Source organism: Gordionus sp. m RMFG-2023, chromosome 2 (assembly GCF_954871325.1).
Source record: "Gordionus sp. m RMFG-2023 chromosome 2, tfGorSpeb1-WG-v2, whole genome shotgun sequence".
NCBI classification, from domain to species: Eukaryota; Metazoa; Nematomorpha; class Gordioida; order Chordodea; family Parachordodidae; genus Gordionus; species Gordionus sp. m RMFG-2023.
In genome coordinates, this window is record NC_088776.1 from 42,174,946 (window position 1) to 42,200,481 (window position 25,536).

The following is a 25,536-nucleotide window of genomic DNA, read 5'->3' on the forward strand; positions in this document are numbered from 1 at the left end:
TAAATACAAATTGATATATAATAAAATAAATCAATTGCCAAATAGATCAACATATTCAACAATAATAATAATATTCTATTTTCTATAAATATTGCATGTATATGTTAGCGGCAATGTGTTATTTTTACTACTCTAATTCTTTTTTTAGCGCTTTTTTTTATATTTAAAAACTGATTTTACCGAAAATGTATTCCAGCATGTTTAGAATACCAATCTTATTAGGTGTAGAGAATTTTGTTATTTATAATTTATTTGAAAAATCTTTGGAAAATATAAATAATAAATTTAATTAAAATGTGCATGGCAAAATTGTCTGAAATTTATAGGGTAAATATTCAAAACTTGACGAAATACATTTCAGGAACAACCAGAAACTTAAAAAAATACGCTCAAATAATGATTAAAAGTTGAAAAATTAACTCAATGTCGGAAAAAAGAATTGCCGGAAAAACATTGCCGTTATCATATTTATTAAAATAAATTAGGTTATTTATTATAAGACAATAATTATGCTCCCTTATTTAATTTCTATTTGATCCACATTTTAACTAATGAAAATGGTTTTACTTTTCAGCGATTGAGGGCTAAGCATTTAAATCTAACTTCCTTTTATTTCTTTATAGCGCTCTTAGTGCTTATAATTCCACCAGAAAATTTTAATATTATATAAATTTTTAAATTTATAATATTTAAAATTATTTAGATTTATGCTAGCTTTTTCATATCATTTTTCTTCATAGGATCCCAATTTTTTAAAAGCCTCCAAATTTTAAATCTCGAGAAGTGTTGTTAAACGGCTAAGCCGATTCGACTAATCCGTGACTCGAGTCGAGTTTTTAGTCGTAAAAATGGCTCAGTCTCGAGCGGCTCAATGAGCTGTTTGAGCCGACTCCGGAGCCGACTTACAGATACAATTTTTTCATACTTATATATAAAGAGTTCGGTTGTTCTCGAATAGAAACTCTTATTTTATCGTTCTTTGAGCAAATTCTCTTTTAAAATGAGTATTTATCTTTAAAAAAAATTTTTAAGATTAAACTTATTTATTCATTAAAAGTTAGCGGATATTTATAAAAGTTCTAAATAAATTTATTTGCTTAAAATAATTGTGTGCTTCAATGGTATTGTTTTTAATAAATAATGGGCTTCATGGCTAAGCAAGGATTTATATATTCCTTTACATGATAAAAGTATCCTTACAATTTTGAATTGATATCTAAAAAAATGTTATTAGCAATATCCATTCTTTATGGCACATAATTGTGCTTATGGTTTCCTTAAGCTAACATTAATCATTCAAAATATTATAAAATATCTCTTTTGAATATTTTTACATAAATATATTAATTAATATAATTCTAGTTATATTTATTATCTATACTATATCTATGTATGTTAATGAAATGTTTAAAAAAACATGAGATATCAAACAATATGTTTAAATCAAATAACAATATATGTTAAAATAAATCAAGTGAAAAATAATGAATAATAATATAAAATGTAATTTAATAAAATGAACAAAAACAAAAAATAATATAAAAAGTAAATAATAAGTTATCTAAAAAAATATAAAAATAATTAATAAGTTAAGTTACTAATGAAACATATTGAAGATTAAATTTAAAAAAACCCATCCATAATATGATTTGTTTTGTTGTAACACATTTCCATAATGTGAAAAAAACATTTATAATTATTGTAAATTGTTGAGAATTTTTTAAAAAACTTTTAAAAACTTTAAATTTACCACCTATTTGCCACAACTAAATTCCTGACTTACAAATGTGGTCGCTTTATAGAAATGATAAGAAACCTAATATGTAAATTTATAAATGATTAAAGAAGTGTGCCAACATAGCTCGGTACTCTAAGAAATTATTCATTAATATGTATGACTTTTCCATTACAAATTTATGGATAAAATAAAACATGAATATAAAATCGATTTTTAGCTATTCCGGTTTCTGAATATCAATGACGCTGCTAGATTTTCAAATTTATTAAAATTGGTATGGTAGCAAAAATTCATCTAAAATTAGAAGAAAAAAATTAGTCCAATTAAAAGGGGGTAAAGTGGCTCCAAAACTTTTATAGGACCTGACCCCCCCCCCTCCATTAGAGCAGTTATTTTACATCCAATTTTTCAAATTTTTATTCTTACACCACAAAGTTCATTGAAGATGGAATTCGATTCATTTCTTTAAATGATTGAATTTAAATTGATTTTTATTTTAATATGGAAATTAATGTTTATAAGTACTCAAAATAAACGATATTTAGCGTCTACTTTCTATAAATAAAATCATATGTATATGTGATCCTATCCTAGGATTAGGAAAAAATATTTGCCACCGATTTTAAATGTAACCGAATATTAAAGGTTCAAAGATTAATTTTTTGAAGTATCTGTATCTAGATCCATTTAAAAGTCTCTTTTAACAACTCTAGTGATTATATATATAAAATAATAATTTGTATAATTCTTTATGAATTGATTTCTTTTTTTTATATATAATATATTTTTCTATATAAAATCAGGAGTCGGCTCGGGAGTCGGCTTAGGAGTTGGCTCGGGAGTCGGCTCAGGAGTCGGCTCAGAAGTCGGCTCGGAAGTTGGCTCGGAAGTCGGCTCGAGAGTCGGTTCAAACGGCTCATTGAGCCGCTCGAGTCTGAGCAGTATTTTACGACTCCAGCTCGAGTTCAGAGTCGAAAAAACTCGACTATTTAACAACACTAATCTCGAGGCCCTGTGAGACATTTTTCTACTAGGCTAACTGGCCCGTTGCCCTTTGTCAAAGAATGTTAGAAAATATCTTTATATTGACATACAGTTGCCTACATTTTTAAACAAAAACTGGCTTCCCAAATCGAAGAATATCGGGTTCGGGATGTTGAACTCTCTCCATCGAATTATCAATTTTAAAAGGCGATGAAGAGGCCAGTTTTCTTTTATCAGTTAAATTTTTACCATTTAAGGTGTCTTCACTTAAACTATTCATATAAATATAATAAAAATTTTACCTCTTATCTCATCTACTTTTAAAAAAACGACCATGAATACCATAGACCAAATTATAGGAACACCATATTTGTTGTCTATTTTAAAATTATCATATTACATAAAATATCATATTTCTTTAAGTACATATAATTAAATAGAATTTTTTATTCTTTTTAAATAAACAATAAGTGCAAATTGATTTAATTATCTGTAGCATCAGTCACCTTACTATACATGAATTAATGTTAGAAATCATTTTTTATTTTCTACATATTACATTAAATAAGGGAGTTTAAGTGCAGTCCATAAAAAAATTATTTACCTCTCCCACTTAAATAAATCCTGACTATGCCACTTACCAAAGGATTTCAAATTTTTGAATCATTATTACGTTTTTTTGGTATGTTACATGACGTTGCGTCAAATATAATCTGACAAACGCATCATAGATATTTAACTTTTTTGTACAATATACATATCCTAATTTTAAATGTCTATCGAAGGCAATATTTGTTATAACAAGGGCTGTGGGAAAGCTTTTGATTCTAATAATAATCATGAAGGTTAAAAAATAAATATTTATCTTAACTGTCATTGAATAAAGATTCTTGCACATATCATTGTGGGAAGCCTGTTTTTCACGATGCATATAAGTATTGGTCCTGCTGTTCTAAAAAATGTATCAATTTCACAGATTTTTTAAATATTCCAGTAATCAATTATATATTTTATTCTACCAATTCTTTTTTCAGGGGTGTTGTAAAGGCAAACATTTAAATGAAAAACCAGTTGAAGAAAAGCCCAAGGAGTTCAAGGTAATCAAATACATTGTATGTCATTACATTTATATTAAGAAGGCTATATATGTTAAATCTACTAAAGAATTACCAATTGATAGACCCTCTATTAATGAACCTTTAACTAAGATCAGAACTATAATGGATAAGGCATTTAATAATCAAAACAAATTTAATAATTTAATTAATCAAGGTTTGTGTAAGCCTTTTCATAAGCAATCATCCTAATGAAAAATTATACAGATAATAAAAAATCAACAGAACCTTCAATGGATGAAATTTGTTCACACCATGCCTGTGGTGTTATTTATTGTAAAGCACTCAAGGATGACACTGTATGTTGCTATCATCCAGGGCAACCAGTTTTTCATGAGGGGTTAAATACTTATTAACAATTTATTTTTATCAGTAATAATTTATAGCCACATTATTTATTATATAATTATTCAATAAGTTAATTATAAAATTTACCATTTATATATGCATATCTATTCAATTTCAACTTATTATTTTATTAATAGTATGAAATATTGGAGCTGTTGTCAAAAGAAAACATCAGATTTTACAACATTTCTAAATCAGATGGGATGTGTAAAAGGAGAACATTTATGGAACAAGAAAAATGAAGTTTTTTATAAAAAATTTACATACCACATTTAATAAATTATATTAATTTTCAGTCAGAGATGTACTGATACCACTTATATAATGAGACCAATTGTTTATTCCATGTCAAATGAGCAAAATCAATATTTTTGCCAATCCCTTTTAATTTCGACAAAAATTTGTAGGCTTTTCATATATTTTGTAGTAATATATGAAACAAAATTTTTGCTTATTAACAAACATATTACCTGAAATAATGGGAATTAAAAGTACAAAAATTGGTTTTTTTAACCTTTTATTTATATTTATTTTTTAATAAAAGCTAAATTAGTTTGAATATTGTATCTAATATTAATAACTTAGTCAATAATTGATAATTATGTGGGGAACATCATAATTAATTTTTTTTTAGATATTAGTCATCTTAAATTGATTTAAAAATTTTAAATTAATATTTCAAATATATCATTGAGCTTCAGTTTTTCAAATTTTTATCTTTACTCCTATTTTAATAATAATTTCTTCAATAATTAGTGCGGCTGAATAATTATTTTAAAATTAAAATATTGTTAATGTTAAAAAAATATAGATGGTGCCATATATAAACATTTCGATGCAATAAACTTTCTATTGTTAAAAATTATTTTAAGGATTATAATAGTTGATTTACATGAAATATCCTGCATATTAAAAAAAAATATTTTTTTATTTAATTTTTCATATAAATAAAAAATTTCTGAAATTCATAGGGTACTCTGTTTGCTGGATAACTATTTTAACTTAATTAGGCCTTTCAAAATTATAATGTGTGGTATAGATAATTTAATCTTTTAAAATTTGCTGAAAAGACAGGTATATTAAGCTTAACTCTGAATTTTCTAAATACCCTATATATTTATTTGTTAAAAGAGCAACGATATAATATATAAAATAACTAAAGTATAAGTTTTTATTATAGGGTCATTCCACATCAAATGAGCAAAAAAAATGAGATTTTCGGCCAACCCCTTTCGATTTTTTTAAAATTTGGTAAGCAAAGATGTAACTAAGAAATAACCAAAATTTTAGCCTCCTAACATTTATATTTTTGAAGATATTAGGGTTCAAAGTGGCAAAAATGACGTATTTTACCATTATCTGCCTTCATTCAATTAAGTATATCTTAAAAACTACATAATTGTAAATAACGAATTTAATATCAAAATTACGTACAAAGATTCTACTTTTAGATAAAAAAAAATTTTTTTATTTTTTTTACCAATCTGGCCATTTTATTTAATATATAAAGACTAAAAAAAATTTTTGGAAATAATACGACCTTCAATTTTTTAAAAAATTTAGTAGACATTAAACTCTTCCTTTATATTTATATAAAAAAATTGGTTTGGGACTCGGCCTTCTTCATTCTCAAAATAGATAAAAATGTTTAGAAAAGTGTATAAAAATTTTCCCGAAAGGGGGCGTCTTTGTATAAAATTATATATTAATCAGTTTTTAATGGTTTTTCTTGGACTAGATATAATTTAAAGGATAATTCATCTTGTAAGTGAAAATAACAATAAATGGGGCTTTCGTTCAATTATAGAAATTGTATATCGATAAAAGAAATTAAATGTATTACTTTATTTATAATTTATTATAAAAATTTTACCCATATAGCATATATTTAATGAATATTAATAAAATATATTTAACCAAGTTTATAGTTCTTGAATATTTGAATCAGAATCTTGTGCATTTCATAGACGCCAAAAAATAATATCAAAATTTTCTCCTCTCATTTAAAATAATTTGATATTTTTAAAATATTACAAATATTAATTTATTATTATTATGAAATTATATACAAAATAAAAGTATTATCATAAAATAACCTAAAACAATATAAATATTGGATCGGATTTTCTAAAATCGGCATAGCCTTACTAAATTAGAATAACAATAAATAAGTGTTTCAATCAATAAAATAAATAAAAATTGATTAATCATGATTAATCATTCAATAATACATGCTCACTATATTAATTTATTTTTAATTAATTTATTGGTATTTTGATTTCTATCAACACCTAACGCCAAGCCTGGAAAAACTATAGACGAATATACAGTTAAAATTGTAAAAGAATTTTGTTGTATGGACGAAATAAGCAAAATCATGCCAGGCAAGAAAGATTGCGTTTCGATTTTGACCAAAGACGGAAAAAAGAATACCATGCATAAGAGATTAATTTTAGATAATTTGAAAGAAATTCATATATTTTTTAAAGAAATGAGGCCTGATGTTAAAATTGGTTTTTCGAAATTTGCAAGCATTCGCTCAAAAATTGTATACTCGTTGGAGGTAGTGGTACACATGAATGTGATTGCAGCTACCACCAAAATTTTAAATTAATGATCATTAGATCAAATTTAACCAATGATATGTTGCCCTTTAAAACATACAAACATATTTTACACTTAATAATTTGTAATTCGCCTCAACCATCCAGTTTATATTGGCAAATGTTATAATTGTCCAGGGTTAACACATTTACGCGATCAAATAGAAATATTGTTTCGTTCTAAGGACATCGAATTTATAACATACAAACAATGGCTATCCGTAGATAGAACCACTCTTGAAACAATAACCAAACCAGTAGGTGAATTTATCAATGCCTTTTTTAAAAAAATGGAATCATTTTCAAAAAAACATTGGTAAATTTTTTAATTAATAAAATTTGTAGGCCAAATAAAATTTTTATTTTTCCGATGATAAAAATCGTAAAAATTTTATTAATATTTGCCATCATGAGATGGATTTCGTACAGGCGAAATGGCATTTTTCTGCTATAGCACACGGGAAAAGTGTTTGTGATGGGATTGGTGGCACTGTTAAAAGATTAGCCGCTAGAGCTAGTTTACAAGGCCTTACTCAAAGTAAATAACCACATCATATGAATTGTACGAGTTAAATACCTGGAACACACAAAATACACACCTTGATTCCAACAGATCTACATCAATTTAAAAGTAAAATGTATTCCAATTCAATAGAAAGTATTATAGAATAGATCATATAATGATGAAAGTATAATTATTGAAGAAATATCAGGATACCTAACGTATCCTTATGATTCTAATTGGTAGTTAGCTTTGTTTTAGTGAAAAATTAAAAGCAGGAAGAACCCATCAGGACCTTCTAATTCCTTTACATTTCCAAGTATTATAGACCACACTCTTTACTTGCCCAAAGTCATATTTTACATTAGTTTCACTGTTAACTGCTACTGGCCGTAGTTATACATTGTTGTCTCAAGAAGGTAAATGTGCTACCAAAAAATTAGAATCTTTTAAAAGTGAGTTGTTTATTAGATTTTTAAATTTAAATTATATCAATTTTTTTAATATTTAGGGCGCCATATATGAAATGCACAAGATTCTGATTCATATATTCAAGAAGTCGAAACTTAATTGAACATATTTTATTAATATTTATTAAATATATGTTATATGCGCAAAAAATTTTACAATAAATTATAAATAAAGTAATAAATTGAAATTTCTTTTATCGATAGACAATTTCTATAATTGAATGAAAGCCCCATTTATTGTTATTTTCACTTACAAGATGAATAATCCTTTAAATTATATCAAATAGTCCAAGAAAAACCATTAAAAACTGATTAATATATAATTTTATACAAAGACACCCCCTTTCGGGACAATATTTATACACATTTCTAAACATTTTTATCGATGAGGAGGAAAATAAATTGTTTTAATGTTTAATCACATGTTATCAAATCTTTTATAGTTTATCTGTTAAAAGTATATTTAGAAAAAGTATAAATTATAATGGGATTATAAAAATTAGGCTGGAAACTAGGGTTGGCAAATAAAAATCAATTTGATTATCAATATTTTTTATAAAATTTTAAATATTCTTAGGGCTATGAGCTCTCCTTCTAAAACAGTGAAATATCTTTGAACTTGGTGCAGGTTCAGAGTTTGTAGTCCAGAAAAATAAATGCTCTGCAATTTAGTAAAAATAATAGAAGCATCCGTTTTTTTTAGCATTTACCATAAAAATAATTTTATCATAATTAGAATGATGCAATCCAATTTAAAATATAATATTCTGTATTTTTAAATTTTATAAGAGAATTATCATGATATCTTCCAGAATCGAAACTAGATGCTAAAATTAAATGATCGATTTTTAATACCTAACTTTGACACTGCATTACAACTTTTTATGTACTTGACATTGGTATTTGAATTTAATTGTTAAAAGCAAACTGTTTTTTCTAAGTTTATTCTTAAGTTTAGAATACACTACTACGAATAATGGTCCTGCTAAATATTCATTTGATGTAGCTTGGAATTTCGCCATGATTGATAGATAAGAAATTGGTTGAAGATATAAAATTAGCCATGTTCCATTGCCACTTTGATTTCATTATTTGTTAAATTTGAAACATTTGGGGTTTAGAAGTAATAATGTTGATTTTCAGGATTATCGGTTATAATAACAACTAGTATTGTTAATCGACTAAGTCTAGTCGACTTAGCCGAAAACTTCGACCCAAAACTAACTCGAGTTGTGAACTCAAGTCTATCAACTTGAGTCGACTAGAGGACGAATAGTTTTATCAACTTAGTCTACTAGAGGACGAATAGTTTTATCAACTTAGTCTTCTAGAGGACGAATAGTCGATGAACTTAAGTCATCGACTAGAGGACGAATAGTTCTATGAACTTGAGTCATCGACTAGAGGACGAATAGTTCTATGAACTTGAGTCATCGACTAGAGGACGAATAGTTCTATGAACTTGAGTCATCGACTAGAGGACGAATAGTTCTATGAACTTGAGTCATCGACTAGAGGACGAATAGTTCTATGAACTTGAGTCATCGACTAGAGGACGAATAGTTCTATGAACTTGAGTCAAGAGGACGAATAGTTCTATGAACTTGAGTCAAGAGGACGAATAGTTCTATGAACTTGAGTCAAGAGGACGAATAGTTCTATGAACTTGAGTCAAGAGGACGAATAGTTCTATGAACTTGAGTCAAGAGGACGAATAGTTCTATGAACTTGAGTCAAGAGGACGAATAGTTCTATGAACTTGAGTCATCGACTAGAGGACGATAAGTTCTATGAACTTGAGTCATCGACTAGAGGACGATAAGTTCTATGAACTTGAGTCATCGACTAGAGGACGATAAGTTCTATGAACTTGAGTCATCGACTAGAGGACGATAAGTTCTATGAACTTGAGTCATCGACTAGAGGACGATAAGTTCTATGAACTTGAGTCATCGACTAGAGGACGATAAGTTCTATGAACTTGAGTCATCGACTAGAGGACGATAAGTTCTATGAACTTGAGTCATCGACTAGAGGACGATAAGTTCTATGAACTTGAGTCATCGACTAGAGGACGATAAGTTCTATGAACTTGAGTCATCGACTAGAGGACGATAAGTTCTATGAACTTGAGTCATCGACTAGAGGACGATAAGTTCTATGAACTTGAGTCATCGACTAGAGGACGATAAGTTCTATGAACTTGAGTCATCGACTAGAGGACGATAAGTTCTATGAACTTGAGTCATCGACTAGAGGACGATAAGTTCTATGAACTTGAGTCATCGACTAGAGGACGATAAGTTCTATGAACTTGAGTCATCGACTAGAGGACGATAAGTTCTATGAACTTGAGTCATCGACTAGAGGACGATAAGTTCTATGAACTTGAGTCATCGACTAGAGGACGATAAGTTCTATGAACTTGAGTCATCGACTAGAGGACGATAAGTTCTATGAACTTGAGTCATCGACTAGAGGACGATAAGTTCTATGAACTTGAGTCATCGACTAGAGGACGATAAGTTCTATGAACTTGAGTCATCGACTAGAGGACGATAAGTTCTATGAACTTGAGTCATCGACTAGAGGACGATAAGTTCTATGAACTTGAGTCATCGACTAGAGGACGATAAGTTCTATGAACTTGAGTCATCGACTAGAGGACGATAAGTTCTATGAACTTGAGTCATCGACTAGAGGACGATAAGTTCTATGAACTTGAGTCATCGACTAGAGGACGATAAGTTCTATGAACTTGAGTCATCGACTAGAGGACGATAAGTTCTATGAACTTGAGTCATCGACTAGAGGACGATAAGTTCTATGAACTTGAGTCATCGACTAGAGGACGATAAGTTCTATGAACTTGAGTCATCGACTAGAGGACGATAAGTTCTATGAACTTGAGTCATCGACTAGAGGACGATAAGTTCTATGAACTTGAGTCATCGACTAGAGGACGATAAGTTCTATGAACTTGAGTCATCGACTAGAGGACGATAAGTTCTATGAACTTGAGTCATCGACTAGAGGACGAATAGTTTTACGAACTTGAGGCGTCAACTAGAGGACGATAAGTTTTATGAACTTGAGGCGTCGACTAGTGTACGAATAGTTCTATGAACTTGAGTATACTAAAGGACGAAATTATAATAATCTATAATTGGCCCCCTATAAACTCTGGAAAAGTTTCTTGCCTTAATTTGTTAACCGAGGCTATTAACGTATCAATATGTTTGGCAATGTCCTTTATTTTCATTCTTTCCATTTCTGGCTGGGAAAACAATTTGATTACTATGTCAATTTTCTCTTTATTCCAGCAATTATATTTTCTTTTTGGAGTTTGAATTGCCAGTGAGTTTATAGGGTTTATTATAGTAGAATTGGCACTTATAGCAGATTGCGAAAATGATGTGGAAAAGGAATGATTAGATAAAAAGGAATTATTATTATAGTATAAAGAAGAATTTCTAAAACTATTATTGGTATTATTGAATAAAATATTGTTAATATTAAACATTTTAAATTTAAAAAATTATTTTTTTGTAATTAAAAAGTTTTATGAGAAATTTTTATAATTGTAAAAAATTCTTCCTAATACATAAATGTGGTATTTATGTTTTTTAAAAACTTCATAATTAATTATTATACCACTTAATAGTTTTAGTTTTTATTATATCTCCAAATTAAACACATGCAACCCTGTGAAAATCGCGAAGGGGGTGGGGGTGTTAATGCTTAAACCCTATTCATACTGTGATATATATTGCCGACTTTTTTTAGATGAACCAGAGCTCTATTATGTCAAGAAAAACATTGGTTTTAGTGTAGACCTTTTTTTTATCAGGATAATTTTTTATCCCAAGAAAATAATTTATGCCTGGAAATCTTTTTTCAATAATAATATAATTTGAATTTATTTTTTGTTTCTTCGAAACACTCCCTTTTTCCTCATTTTAATAATATTATTTGTTTTCATGGTACTTTTAAAATAAATAAGATTTGTATTTTTTATTTTATTTTATTTTATATTTTTATATTTAGTTATAAAGTAATCGTGGGTAAGATGTACGCTTGGAAACACGAGTATGAACAAGGACGCAGGTTCAATTTTGGTAAGAACCATAAAAACTTTCAAGTTTTTCTTCGATGACTGATGTGTAAAGACATATGGTATGATGAATTTCGGATAGAGATGACACCCCGGTCACCGACAAGCCTGGACAGCCGGGTGCTAAGGATACCTGTCCAATAAACAAAATGAAGGACACAAATGAAAATATGAATATGAAAGCTAGGGCGTTCCCTCCATGCAACGCGCAGGGTGTAGACCTCCATCCTGTGAAAAGTAAAGTAAAGGTCAAAGCAAAGAAAACAAGATTGGCAAGTTTGAATATTGGGACGCTTAAAGGTAAGACGAGAGAATTGGCATCAATGTTGAACAAGAGAAAAGTTGATATAGCATGCATACAAGAGACGAAATGAAAAGGACAGAAGACTTTGATGATTGGAGATGGGTATAAATTGTACTATAATGGACTTATTAGCAATAGGAACGGTGTCGGCATCATCCTCAGTCAAGATCTAACCTCCTCAGTTGTAGAAGTCTACAGGATCTCTGATAGACTAATGAAGATAAAACTCTGCATTGGTCAATCAATGCTACACATCCTTTCATTATATGCTCCTCAAACGGGTTGCAAGGAAGAAGAGAAAGATGATTTTAGAGCTATCCTCGATGAAGCTGTAATGGAAATCCCTAAGGATGACCTAGTCATAATTGGTGGTGACTTAAATGTGCATGTGGGGAAAGCAAGAGATAGCTACAAAAGGCATCATGGTGGTTTTATGGAGAAAGAAATGATGAAGGAGAGCATATACTGAAATTTGCGCAAGCCTTCGACCTTGCCTTAACCAACACCTACTATAGAAAAAAGGATAGTCATTTAATAACATACGAAAGTGGTACAAGGAAAACACAGATAGATTACATACTAATCTCTCGCAGAAGATTAAAAGATGTAATAGACTGCAAAGTCATCCCAGGAGAAGATATCGCCGCACAACACAAGCTACTAGTCATGGATTTACACATCTCAAATAAATCCACTCAAAACAAGATAAAACTGGAACCATGCATCAAATAGGGCAAATTAAAAACAATGACAGATGCCTTTGCAATCAATGCAAACATTGAAACAATAGATTCCTCACAAGTTAGTGAAAAAATGTGGACAGACCTTTCATCCAGATTAATAGACACTGCCAAATCGACACTAGGCTTGACAAGAGGAGGCAACAAATCATATAAAGAACTATGGTGGTGGAATGAAGAGGTACAAACCACTATAAAAAAGCCCTTTATAAAATATGGTACAAATCCAAAAACGCAGATGACAAGACAAGATACAAAAAATCCAAGAAATTAGCTACAAAAGCGGTGGCTAGAGCCAAATCTATGGCATACGATGACATGTACGAAGATCTACATACTAAAGAAGGGCAAAATAAAATATACAGATTAGCCAAACAGCGAGAAAAGAACTCTAGGGATATAAACGGAGCTCCAAAAGTAATCAAAAATAAAGATGGGAAATTGATAATAAAGGAAAAAGAAATAATGAATATATGGAAAGAATATTTTCAGGAGCTTCTCAACTTTAATCCCCACACACTACATCTAGACGAACACTCCCCATGTCAAAACCTTGTACAACCTATAACAGAACAAGAAATAATCACATGCCTAAAGCATATGAAAAACAACAAAGCTAGGGGTCCAGACGATATTCCAATAGAAAGCCTTAGAGCACTAGGAGATGATGGAATACATCTCCTCACAAATCTATACAATAAGATACTTGGAAATGAAGAGGTTCCCCAAAAATGGAGGCAGAGCTATCTAGTTCCTATCTTCAAAAATAAAGGGGATCCACATAATTGTCAAAATTACAGGGGCATAAAACTAATGTCACACTGTCTAAAACTATACGAAAAAATAATAGAAAAAAGATTAAGAGATATAATCGAAATAGGAGAGACTCAGTTTGGCTTTATGCCTGGAAGATCAACAACCGATGCTTTCCACGCAATTAGGCAAATGAGTGAAAAATACAGGGAAAAGAACAAAAAGCTACACATGGTCTTTCTCGATCTAGAAAAGGTCTTTGATAGAATCCCAAGAAAACTTATCTGGTGGGCTCTACGCCACAAAAATGTTCCCGAAAAATATATAATAATAATACAGGATATGTATATGGGCCATACAACAATGGCCCGTAGCACAACAGGTACTTCAGCAGGCTTCACAATAGCCGAAGGAGTTCATCAAGGGTCGGCTCTCAGCCCACTTCTCTTCATTACAGTAATAGATGTATTAGCACAGTCTATACCTCAAACAGTCCCGTAGAATATGATATTTACAGATGATATTGTGACACTTGCCGAATCTAAGGATGAAATGAAAGAAAGACTAGTGAGTTGGATAAATATCCTAGAAACGCACAGATTAAAAGTAAATAGAGAAAAGACGGAGTATATGGTGATAGGAGGAGATGAAACAGAGAGTATTGATATAAATGAATGGCAGATATCGGCAATTGAAAGCTGCAAATATTTGGGCTCCACTATACAAACAAACGGCACAATAGAAAAAGAGATAAAGAGTAAGATTAATCAAGGGTGGCTAAAGTGGAGATCTTTATCTGGAGTGCTATTTGATAAAAGAATCCCACGCAAATTAAAGGGAAAAATTTACAGTTCCATAATACAACCAACTATTCTATATACGTAAACATGGCCAACCAAAGAATCAGACGAGAGAAGTCTACAAACCATGGAGATGAGAATGCTGAGGATGATTGCTGGGGTAACAAGAAAGGATAAAGTGCGCAGTACAAGAATACTAAGTAGTTTAAAGGTAGTGCCCATTAAGACTAAGTTAATGGTAAATAGACTTAGGTGGTATGGGCACACAATTAGAAGGCCTATGAACTACATAAAGTTAAGAGTTTGGAAGTGATGGGCAAACGTAAAAGAGGAAGGCCAAAACTTCAATGGGGCCATAAAGTTAGATCCAATATAAAGAAGTATAAATTAGATTAAAGAGATTGTATTGATAACATAAAGTGGAGAGAGATGTTGAAGGAGCTTACCACCAGAAAAGGTGAAAGCTAAAGAGAAAAAAAAATATTTAGTTATAAAGTAACATATTTTATTTTTTTATTTATAACACATATTATAGTAGTATATAAAAATTTAATTATTAATAAAAAATTCATTCGTGTAGATTTGTTAGTTATTAAATGTCTTATTTATGTGAATGATTTAATAAGACATAATTTTTGATATTTGAAAATTTTCTAAGCTGAGGTAATTTTAAAATAAATTCACTCTTTACATAAAAATTCTTTATTAAAATAGAGAAACATAAATTAAAATGTTTTTGATCTATGATTTTAAATTTGTAAAACCTTAGATAAAATCTAATAAAAAGAGGCCTATAATTTTATCTTATATTAAATAAATTAATACTAAATATCTTCAAAATAATATATAAATTACACAATATTTATTTATATTTTAAATATTTATTGATAATTGTATAATGCAAATAACAAGATTTATAATAGAATCAATAAGATAAAAATGTGTATATATAATAGATAATGATTTCATATTGAAACATCCCAATTATTTAGGCACATACAATGTTTGAATGTTGTTGATGACATCCTGTTTCGCTTCTTGGTCAAAAAATCAACGGCCTTGCTGAATGCTCTTTGCTTGGAACGCTGGACGTTTGTTGAGCAAGGTAATCCTTAGCTATCAGCGATAAGGTTGGGTAAAAATCGCTGTTTTTCGCCCACCAATCAAGTATATTAGTTGACGCTGGTGCAACCGGTTCTTTGACATATTCTTTAATTTCATCTCTAATGAGATCTGGAAATTCACAAGCTTCTCTAAAATTATACCAAATATTTATAATTACTTTCTCAATTCGTGATGCATACAGACCGAATAAGGCTGTGTTTCCAAATCATCTAGAGAGAAGTCATACACATTTGATTTTTGTGGCCACCCGTAGGTTTTATATAATAAATTGAATTTTTCATTATAATCCTGCTTTGCTACAAAATGAGGCATATATTTCATCTTAGTTTTCGAATCTAACATGGTAGATACATAATTGCTGAATGTGCTCAGATAGTTTTTATACGTTTCACATTTTATTTGCCCCATTTTTAATATCATCATCTGGAGGATTTTTGGAAGCCTCCCCTAAAATTTTGTCCATCTTTGCTATAAATAAAACAGCCGTTCCAATTGTAGTGGTATCTGTCGATATTTCGAGTGTTATTTTATAAAAAGGCTTTAAAAAATTTTCAACTTCCTATAAAGATTTTGCCTCCCTAACGCTTATATCGAAAGGCTCTGTCATACATTTTTTTTCCTAGCTCTTTAATTGCATCTAAATTCTATATTAATTAAATATATTATTAGACAATGCAATGTTATATCTCAAAAAGGTTGAACATAATAGACATTATGAAAAAATATGTTTAACTTACTTTGTTTACTGTTGATATCATTAAATATTTAGAGTTCCATCTAGTTACTACATCTAAAGGAATCCTCGTCCCACCTGAGAGCTCCAAGTACTTTTGTAAAAGTTTTGGTGAAGAATGTAACTTCTTTACGAGATTAGTTATTTTATTTAGTTTTTTATCTAAGGCTGAAATCCCCTCTTTAACTATCAAATTTATAATATGAGCTAAACATCGGTGGCTGTATAAGCTTGTTTTATATTTTTCATAAAAATATGTAATCATTTTTTCAGCAGCGTTTACTATGTTTGGTGCGTTATCGTGCGTGATGGAGATAATTTTGTCCTTTATCTCAAATTCATCGAGAGATTCTAACAAATATTGTGATATACCACTATGAGGGTATGGTAGCTGAATTAAATCTAAAAGACAACTTTCCATTTTCCACTTTTTATCGATATAGTGGCATGTAATTACACAAAAAGACGATGAGTTAATGTAGGTCCACATATCAGTCGTGATAGCCAATTTACTTTTAATATTCTTTAAATTTTTTATGAGTTGTAATTTTGAAATTTTATACACTTTTTCAATGTACTTACAGGCTGTCTGTCTTGTCCAGATTTTTTCATTCTTGAATATGAAGGAAAATATATTTCGGAACTCCTTACTATTCATAGCTTTGAAAGGAATGTTGTTTTTTATAATAAATTTCAAAATTAATTTGTTAAGGCATTCGTTTTCCTTAGCTAATAATCTACGAATGCCAACTAGGTTTTTGGGTATATCTTCGCTCTCTCCATTCCCAATTAGATCTGGATGATTTCTTCTAACGTGATTTTTTAAATTGGCTATATAAATTAATATAGCTCATACTTTTATTTGTTATAATACTTGTTGCAGTGTGAACGCTAAAATATCTATTACACATTTTACACATTCGGCGATTTTTGTTGGGGCTTAATTCAAACATGCTCTTTGTATCAAAAAAGTACTATCTATCGATGTATTAACTGATGAATCAGATATTACTGATATCTGACTCATATTGATGTCTTGATCTTGATCATCCAGAAGATCTTGGTTGTATGCAAGGTCATTCTACTCACATTTATAATTACAAAAAATTATTACATAATTCTACTTCCGAGTCAAAGTCCATGTTATTTAGCAGAGGGTTTCTGTTATCTTCATCACTATCTAGGTATGACATTTTAGTATGAAAAGATGTGAAATAAAAAAAATAGGAAAATGATTTTTTCAAATATGTTTTCATTTAAAATAATTTTAAATATGATTGTGCAATAAAAAAATTATTAATAAAATATAAGAATAAATAATTAAAAATTATTATACCCCACACTTCAATAATAACCAATCCCTCCCCTTGTTTCTTTCTTCCAAAATAAATCTATCTATTTATAAATAAATTTTTGATATGTTCAAACGATTTAAATTTTTTAATAAAAAAATAATAGTAAATAAATCATATATTAAAATTGCACATATACAGTAATAATATGATTTGTTATTGTACAAATATAACACTATTTATTATAAATTATTTTAAGAATTTGAAAATATATTGACAAAGAAGCTTCTAAATATATGATATTATTCTTCCTTCCTACCCTATGTTCCCCCCTGATAATGAATTTTATGTGATATATCAAATTTTATCACCGATCTTTGAATTAAAAAAAATTGATAATAAATTTAAATAAAAGTCAATTAATTTCATTTCAAGCTTCTTTTTTGGATTTATAAATTAAACCCCTTTTTTAATTTGAAATTTATGTTTTATCACATATTCAATCAATAAAATGTTTTTCGATGTTTTGATTTTTTGTCCCTCGAGGAAACGCATAATAAGAACCAATACATTATTTATCAGAAACCTGTGAGGTATCATATGTACGGCTTAAAAAAAATATCGGCTCATCCGGGTTTTATATTTTCAAGCTCGGCCCGGATTTTTTTGATAAAATATTTTTCGGTCAGGATTTCTATAAAAATAAGATTTTCGGCCTGGGTGTATAAATTTTTTTTTGTTTTGGGTTTTAAAAAAATATTAAAATATACCAATTCGGCATTTTACGGATCTTTATGTGATATATTATTCTATGATATCCAATTTTTAAATATATCTATTTATTTTTTATATATAATAATGGCGATTTACAATATTCGTCCAGGCCTGGAACTTTTTTTAAAAAAAAGTTTCTGTTATTTATAAATAGAATCTAATTTTACTTGTGACTAAATTTATGGTAAATGTATAGCATTTATTTGAATATTCATAATAATTTAACATACTTTTGGTGGGTCTTAACATTCAAAATATTCATATTTATCATGCCATTTTTGATCATATTAGTAGACACCAGGAGCTTAGCCAGGAATTTGCTTGGGAGTGGGGGGGGGGTAATTTTTATAAAAATATTTCAAAAATTTCTCCTTAAATAAATATTGAACATCTAAATATAATTTTATCCACCGAAATTCTTTTATAATGACTAGATGTATATAAATAGCATATAATCACGAAGCTTGGATATTCGGCTAAAAATTTGGTTTCGACGTTTTTGAAATCGGTTGAAACAGCCTACGTCCTGAAAAAAATTTATACAAAATAATAAATTTTTGAACCTTTAACATGTAGATAAATCCATTTCATTTAATTCTGCTATTAAATCTTTGAATATACTGGTAAATGAACACAATTCGTTATGTAATTTAACCCTCAATTTATTTGCGAATTGTGCCAGTTTTTCCAAGGCATTTTCAGAAACTTTTACTATTTATTTCATCAAAATGCCTCATTTAAATTTTTTAACAGGTCCACTCGCACTTTCTAAAATCAATTGTCATCTTTCTACGGTACATATTTACTGAAATTTTAATTTAACATGTTTACAATATCTATTTACCCATTTGCCTTAAAAAAAATTTAAAAATAATTTTGACAATTGTCATTTTTTTATGATACACTTTCACTGAAATTTTAATTTAACATATTTTTACCCATTTGCCAAAATTCAAAAATAACGATTATGACAATTGTCACTTTTTTATGGTACATAATCACTTAAAAATATAACGATGACAAATGCCAGTGCATTAATAATAGTAAGTCAGAGCATTATAATTAAAAGAAGCTAATATATAATTTACCCTCCCATGATTTTAATATCTATTAAATGTTATTAATATATATATTGGAGTCAACCCTAGAAGTCTTGGTCGAAAAAAATAATCAGGATAATGGGTGAGGTGAAAAAAAGAAACCTAAACCTTAGATCTTCCTTTAAAAAACGACCCATATTTTGGATCGGATCCAATAAAACGATGACAACTTTGGGTTGAAGTCGTAAAAAATGACCCGTTTGAGTCTGAGTCGAAAAAACGACACAACTATTCGTTTTCTAGTTGACTTAAGTATATAACTCGTATAACGACTCAAGTTGGAAGTCTAAAGTTAAAGAAAAATGTTTTATAAATTAATAATAACTAATTTAAAATCTCCGTCCTCTAATCGACTCAACAATATAATTTGTATTCACGACTCAAATTAAATGTCTAAAGTAAAAAAATGTAAATAACAGAACAAATATCTTAAATAATAATAAATAACTAATATGAAATATTAGCACTCTAGTCGACTCAAATTGACGACTCAAGTTCATTGAACTATTCGTCCTCAACAATATAATTTGTATTCACGACTCAAATTGGATGTCTAAAGTAAAAAAATGTAAATGACAGAACAAATATCTTAGATAATAATAACTAATTTGAAATATTAGCACTCTAGTCGACTCAAATTGACGACTCAAGTTCATAGAACTATTCGTCCACTAGTCGACTCAATTATATAATTTGTATTCACGACTCATGAAAGTCTTGAGTAAAAAAAATCTTAATTAATAATAAATAATATTCGTCCTCTGAGGACGAATATTTTATGAACTTGAGTTTACGACTTAAGTCGACTTGAGTTCATAACTCGAGTTCACGACTTGAGTTTGAGTTAGTCGACATATTCGACTAACGACTCGAGACTCTGAGTCAGAATCGGATGAACTCGACTTTTTAACAACACTAAACAACCATATAACAATAATTAAATAATAAACTAATCAAATTAGACATAATTAGTCCTTTTTTAAATAACCAATTATTTTAAAAATGATATGAATGCTTATTTGATTTATGTAGTATTTTGTTATAAACAATACATTTATTATCAGAAAAGAGTAACCATATTTATCATAAATATAATTGAAGAACTAGTCTCTATCAGAAAAAGGAAGGAGAGGGATAGTTTTAAAATTTTTGGGACATACAAAACAATTACCACAAAAATAATCAATATTATATTAAATTAAATTAAGGGTATTAGCGAACATCTTTTTACTAATGCATCTCAGGACACCTATTTCGGAAATAAGAGTAGCTAAAATTAATATAGAACCACTATTCTTTTATTAATCAAAAAAGGAAATTTTAAATTTGATTTAAAAGTTTTATTTGAGGATGTTCATAAGAGTATTCGTTTTAGAAAATGAAAGATTTTCTTCTCATTATTATCGACTAGCTAAATTTTTTTAAACAGTTTTCACCTATCATCGAATATGTCGAATTTTCATTTGACAAAATATCAGACCGGATCTCCTGAGGCATTAACTTTTTACTTACAAAAAAATATAATATAATACTAATGTTAAAAAAAAATTAGAATGTATAAAATTTTTCAATCAATATTAGTATTTGGTTTAAATCGCGATTTAAATCAAAAAAATTACAAATTTTGCCAACCCTACTGGACTACTGAAATTAGTGCTGTTAAAAAGCCCGATTTGAATCGATTTTTAAAAATGACCATTTAGGTGAAATTTTTTTATATTTTTTTTAAAATGAATTTGATACAAAATATTGAAATAATACGGGAGCTGTTTATTTTTCCAAAATTTAATTAGTGTTGTTAAGGCAGCATTTATAGCAAACGCGTTATGTTCAAGCGTTGCATTATTTAACGCAGCGTTATTACAAAATCAAACCAATAAATAGGTATAATTTTTAAATATGGAGTTTTATGATGATAACTCTATGATAAAATTTAAAAAACATATGTTTCGATGCGTTGAACGATTATAAAAATAATAGCGATTTCGAAAAAGAGGTATTTTTTATTAAATATTATATTTAAAATAATGCTCAGTTTCTCCTTGTTATTAGCGTTATGAAGAAAGAACTATGATATCGATAGTGATATCAACGCTTTAAGATAACGCGTTTACTATAAATGCAGCGTAATGCTACTTAGATTAGTAAACTTATAATTATGTAAAAGTTACTTCCGAATTTGATAAAATGCTCATAGACTCTAATTAGTTGCCTTTTTTAAAAATATAACAACCAAATTAACTCAGTACTTTTCAGGTTACTTATTAAATATATTTCATTCATTATATTAATATGAACCCAATTTAAAAATTGCGCATCTCTTAATTAATGCCTTTTTTCGGTACAAATAAATATTATATCGTCATTTAGATGCGCTATTGGTTGGGAAAGAGTCACAAAAACGTGACCGACATGAATTGTAACTTTTTCATCCTAATTATTTTTTTACTGAAATTTTTTCTTATTATAAACTAACATTTGAAATTTTAATCCGATTTTTTGGTTTTTTTTTATTGTTAATTGATTTATACATAACATCAACTTAATGGCCATACCAGCAGATCAGCCTAGCTCACAGGGTTAAAAGATACAAATCAAGCATTGTTAAATAAAAAATTGTCTTTTTTTTGTTCAATTTATTAATGTTTCGTCTACTTACGATGTGTAATTTGATCGTCTGCTTTATCTATAATTTAATATATTTTTGTTTATAATAACTTTATATCAATTTGTCTAATTTTAGTCTCAGTGACGCATTTTTTTTTATAACTGTTAGAATAAGAAAAAATAATTTTCAGAAATCATTACTGCTTAATATCTATGCTCTAGCAACCTATCCTAATATACCTAAAAGATCTCAAATAAACGATAAGGATTGTTTCGAGTTCATTTAAGAAATTTTATAGCATAAAATTCTATAAAAATATAAGGATTCAATTTTATTTTTTAAATATAATTGCACCATTTATGCAGCTGTAAAAAAAACTTTAAAAATAATGATTATGACTATTGTCGCTTTTATATGGTACATCCTAATAGAAATTATAATTTAACATGTTAAAAATACATATTTTTGCCCATTACCATTAAAAAAATCTAATATGTTTAAAAATACCGATTATAATAATTGCCATTTTTCCAAGTAACATCTTCATTGAATTTATAATTTAACATCTTTTTTTCCCTTTTGAATCAAAAAATTTCAAAAATCTTAATAAATAACGAATATGACAATTGTCACATTAAAATATTATCCTTAAAAAGATCATATGAAATAAAATAACATAAGTAAGTTAAAAATAAATATTTTTAAAAAATTATTTAGAAAACCCACCTCTTTTTAATATACTTAAGAAATAGATAATTTTATAAAAATGATTAAAATACTATAAAAGATTTCACCTAAATATTGTATATTTATAATAAATTTTACAGAATTCCTCAAAAGAGATATATTTACAAAGAAGATTTAAAATTTTTATCATAATATGTTTAAAAATCTTTTTGAACTTCAAGAAATATTTTTTACTTAAAATGTAACAAAAATTATATTACAATAGTAGCATATCATTTTTTATTAAAAAACATCAAATAATAAATAAAATGTTGTTTTCTTTTAAATAAATGCATTCGCAATATATTTATTGTTTCGCGGTAATGCGCTCGCGATAATGACTTCACGTAAACATATTCGCGATATAAATTCGCTGTAAAATGTTTCGCTAAAATGTATTCGCTCTAATAAATTGGCGGTTCTAATTTCGCGGAAATAAATTCGCGACAATGTCTTCGCGAAATTGTTTTCGTTATAAATGTTTCGCGGAGATAAATTCGCAGAATATAAAAACTTTTCGCGATAAACGACATTCGCGATAAAAGTTTCGCTGAATTGACCTGATACGAATTTAAAGACATACAATATGCAAAAGACTGGCTATTACTCAACGGTATATTTGCATGTTTGCCCATCTAATATAATTTAAATAAATAAATAAAATATTTACCTCGTATTCTATATTGATATGTACAATCTTTATTTAGAAAATTAAATAAGTGGCATTATTGTTAAATAGCCCGCTAAAGTCGACCTAGGACACTGCCTGAGTATTTATAAGAAATTAAGTTAAAAAAATTTTGAACGTTTCAGTTATATTGTTTAAATTTTGTAAAAAGTTTTATTGCTAGTGATAAAGCATAAAAATATATAGCAGGAATTTTATTATGTAGATACATATCGTAGTCTGAGTATTATATTGGTCTATGTTCACTTTTTTATAAAAATTGATTTTCAATATATCAGTTTTTCACAACTATCTCCTTCTGTATATCAACAATAAAATTACGAAACTAGATTTTTTTTATTAACATTATTATATTATTCTATCTGTTATCTTGCAAAATATTAATTTATTATAATGATCCATATCCTTTACCAATCGAATTACAAATATCTAGTCATGTGATTTCTCAAATGCGTCTATTTTAAAAATTATTATATTTTGTTAATTTTAAATAACGAAAATGATTAAAACTACTTTTTTAATGCAATTTTTAAATATGGAACATTTTCACTTTATTTATTAAAGATAATATTAGTTTTTTGTTCCATATTTATTTTTTCAAAGGTATAAAAATAATTTTTCTGAGAATACTATATTAGGGTAACCTATGATAAATTGTATAAAAATAATTTCCTGAGAATGGGCAAGCTATGATAAGTTGCTTATATCATTCGAAAGCATTATCATATTAAAAAATAAATTCAACGTCTTCATTTGTTGAAAAACCATATAAATTTTTTTAAAATGCTCTCCTGTAAAGGTGAAATTTGGATATACAACACTAATCCTCAGCCAACGATACATATAATAATTCTCAAATATTTGATAATTATTTTCAAATATATATCAAATTTATATTTTACTCATGTATAATTTTATTATATATCCTATATTTTATAGGCTGACTTATCCCCTGAATGTAAATATGATTGGCATCAAACAGCTTCCTATATTTATATCACAATTTACTCAAAAAATTCAGATTTTAATCATACTGTTATTGATGCTAATAGAGTATTCCTTAAAATACACATAGAATATAGACCTAAGGAAGACAGTGGGTTACAGACATTTGATAAAAACATTGCTCTCAAAGAAGTTTTATTTTATATTTTATTTGCAAATAAACTTTTAAAACATTAGATAATTGATATATCCCAAAGCACAGTAACATTTTTTATGACCAAGGTCGAAATCAAATTGAAAAAAATGGTTTCAACATCATGGAAAACATTAGAAATGGATGTTTCTTAATGTATTTGTCTATATTTACACCTTACGTTTACTAGTCAATTTTTATTAAAAATATCAAACGATATAAGCATAATAATATTTTACTCATTGCAATAAAAAAATGCAAATTTCTTGGATAGAAATTTCAAATTACATTAGAGTTTACTTCAAAAGAAATTGTCATTTAAATAAATTTGTATGATTTAAAAATTTCTTAAAATTATAAATAAATATTCAATTTTTTTGATGATCACGTGTAACAAATAGATAAAAATGTTATTTTGAAATTATCTGGTTCTGGTAGATTTTTTTCATGTGCAGATAAAAGATTTATTAATATTCCAAACATTTATTAATTTTCCAAACATTAAGCAATTCGTAAATATCCTTCTAGTTTCACATCCCTCACACCTATCTCTCATTTAGGGAAAATTACAGATAAGAAAGGATGTATCACGGAGAAAAATTTTAAAAATATATTTTTTAAAAGGGTTATAATGCGAAATATTATTTATTCAGAGAGATGGCATGCCTTTTATTCGGGAATCGGTCTAGTTAGGCATAGAGATTTATGTTGTGATTATAGCTCTTGACTAACAACTGGGTTCGTTATTTTTTTTTATCTTTAAAATTTTGAAATCATACGTTACTGCGTTTTAAAGTGTTTAAAGTAATAATAAATTATTTTTAATATTAAGTTTACCGAGATCTCTTAAATTGTTTATTTTTCTTTAATTGTTAAAATCG

The 25,536-nt window shown here is 28.0% G+C and overlaps 1 protein-coding gene across 2 annotated transcripts; it reads left to right on the top strand.

Annotated features, from left to right (window-relative positions):
- Positions 1-3,417: 3,417 nt before the first annotated feature.
- LOC135923896 (cysteine and histidine-rich domain-containing protein 1-like) lies at positions 3,418-24,895 on the top strand. 2 transcript variants are annotated; one of them, XM_065458890.1, is made up of 8 exons: positions 3,418-3,567; positions 3,609-3,715; positions 3,757-3,819; positions 3,859-3,994; positions 4,045-4,177; positions 4,323-4,428; positions 24,457-24,654; positions 24,700-24,895. In XM_065458890.1, exons 1-8 carry the CDS (start codon positions 3,495-3,497, stop codon positions 24,808-24,810), a joined length of 927 nt encoding a protein of 308 aa, XP_065314962.1. In that variant the 5' UTR covers positions 3,418-3,494; the 3' UTR covers positions 24,811-24,895. The 2 variants fall into 2 exon arrangements, with proteins under 2 accessions (XP_065314962.1, XP_065314963.1); XM_065458891.1 differs by having other exon boundaries at positions 3,862-3,994.
- The last annotated feature ends 641 nt before the right edge of the window (positions 24,896-25,536 follow it).

Excerpts from the sequence above, each read along its gene's own strand:
- LOC135923896 (XM_065458890.1), top strand. The coding sequence starts at position 3,495 with ATGTCTATCGAAGGCAATATTTGTTATAACAAGGGCTGTGGGAAAGCT. Across the intron at positions 3,716-3,756 it reads CAGATTTTTTAAATATTCCA|GGGTGTTGTAAAGGCAAACA; the intron begins GTAATCAATTAT and ends TTCTTTTTTCAG. Across the intron at positions 24,655-24,699 it reads AAAACATTGCTCTCAAAGAA|ATAATTGATATATCCCAAAG; the intron begins GTTTTATTTTAT and ends TTAAAACATTAG.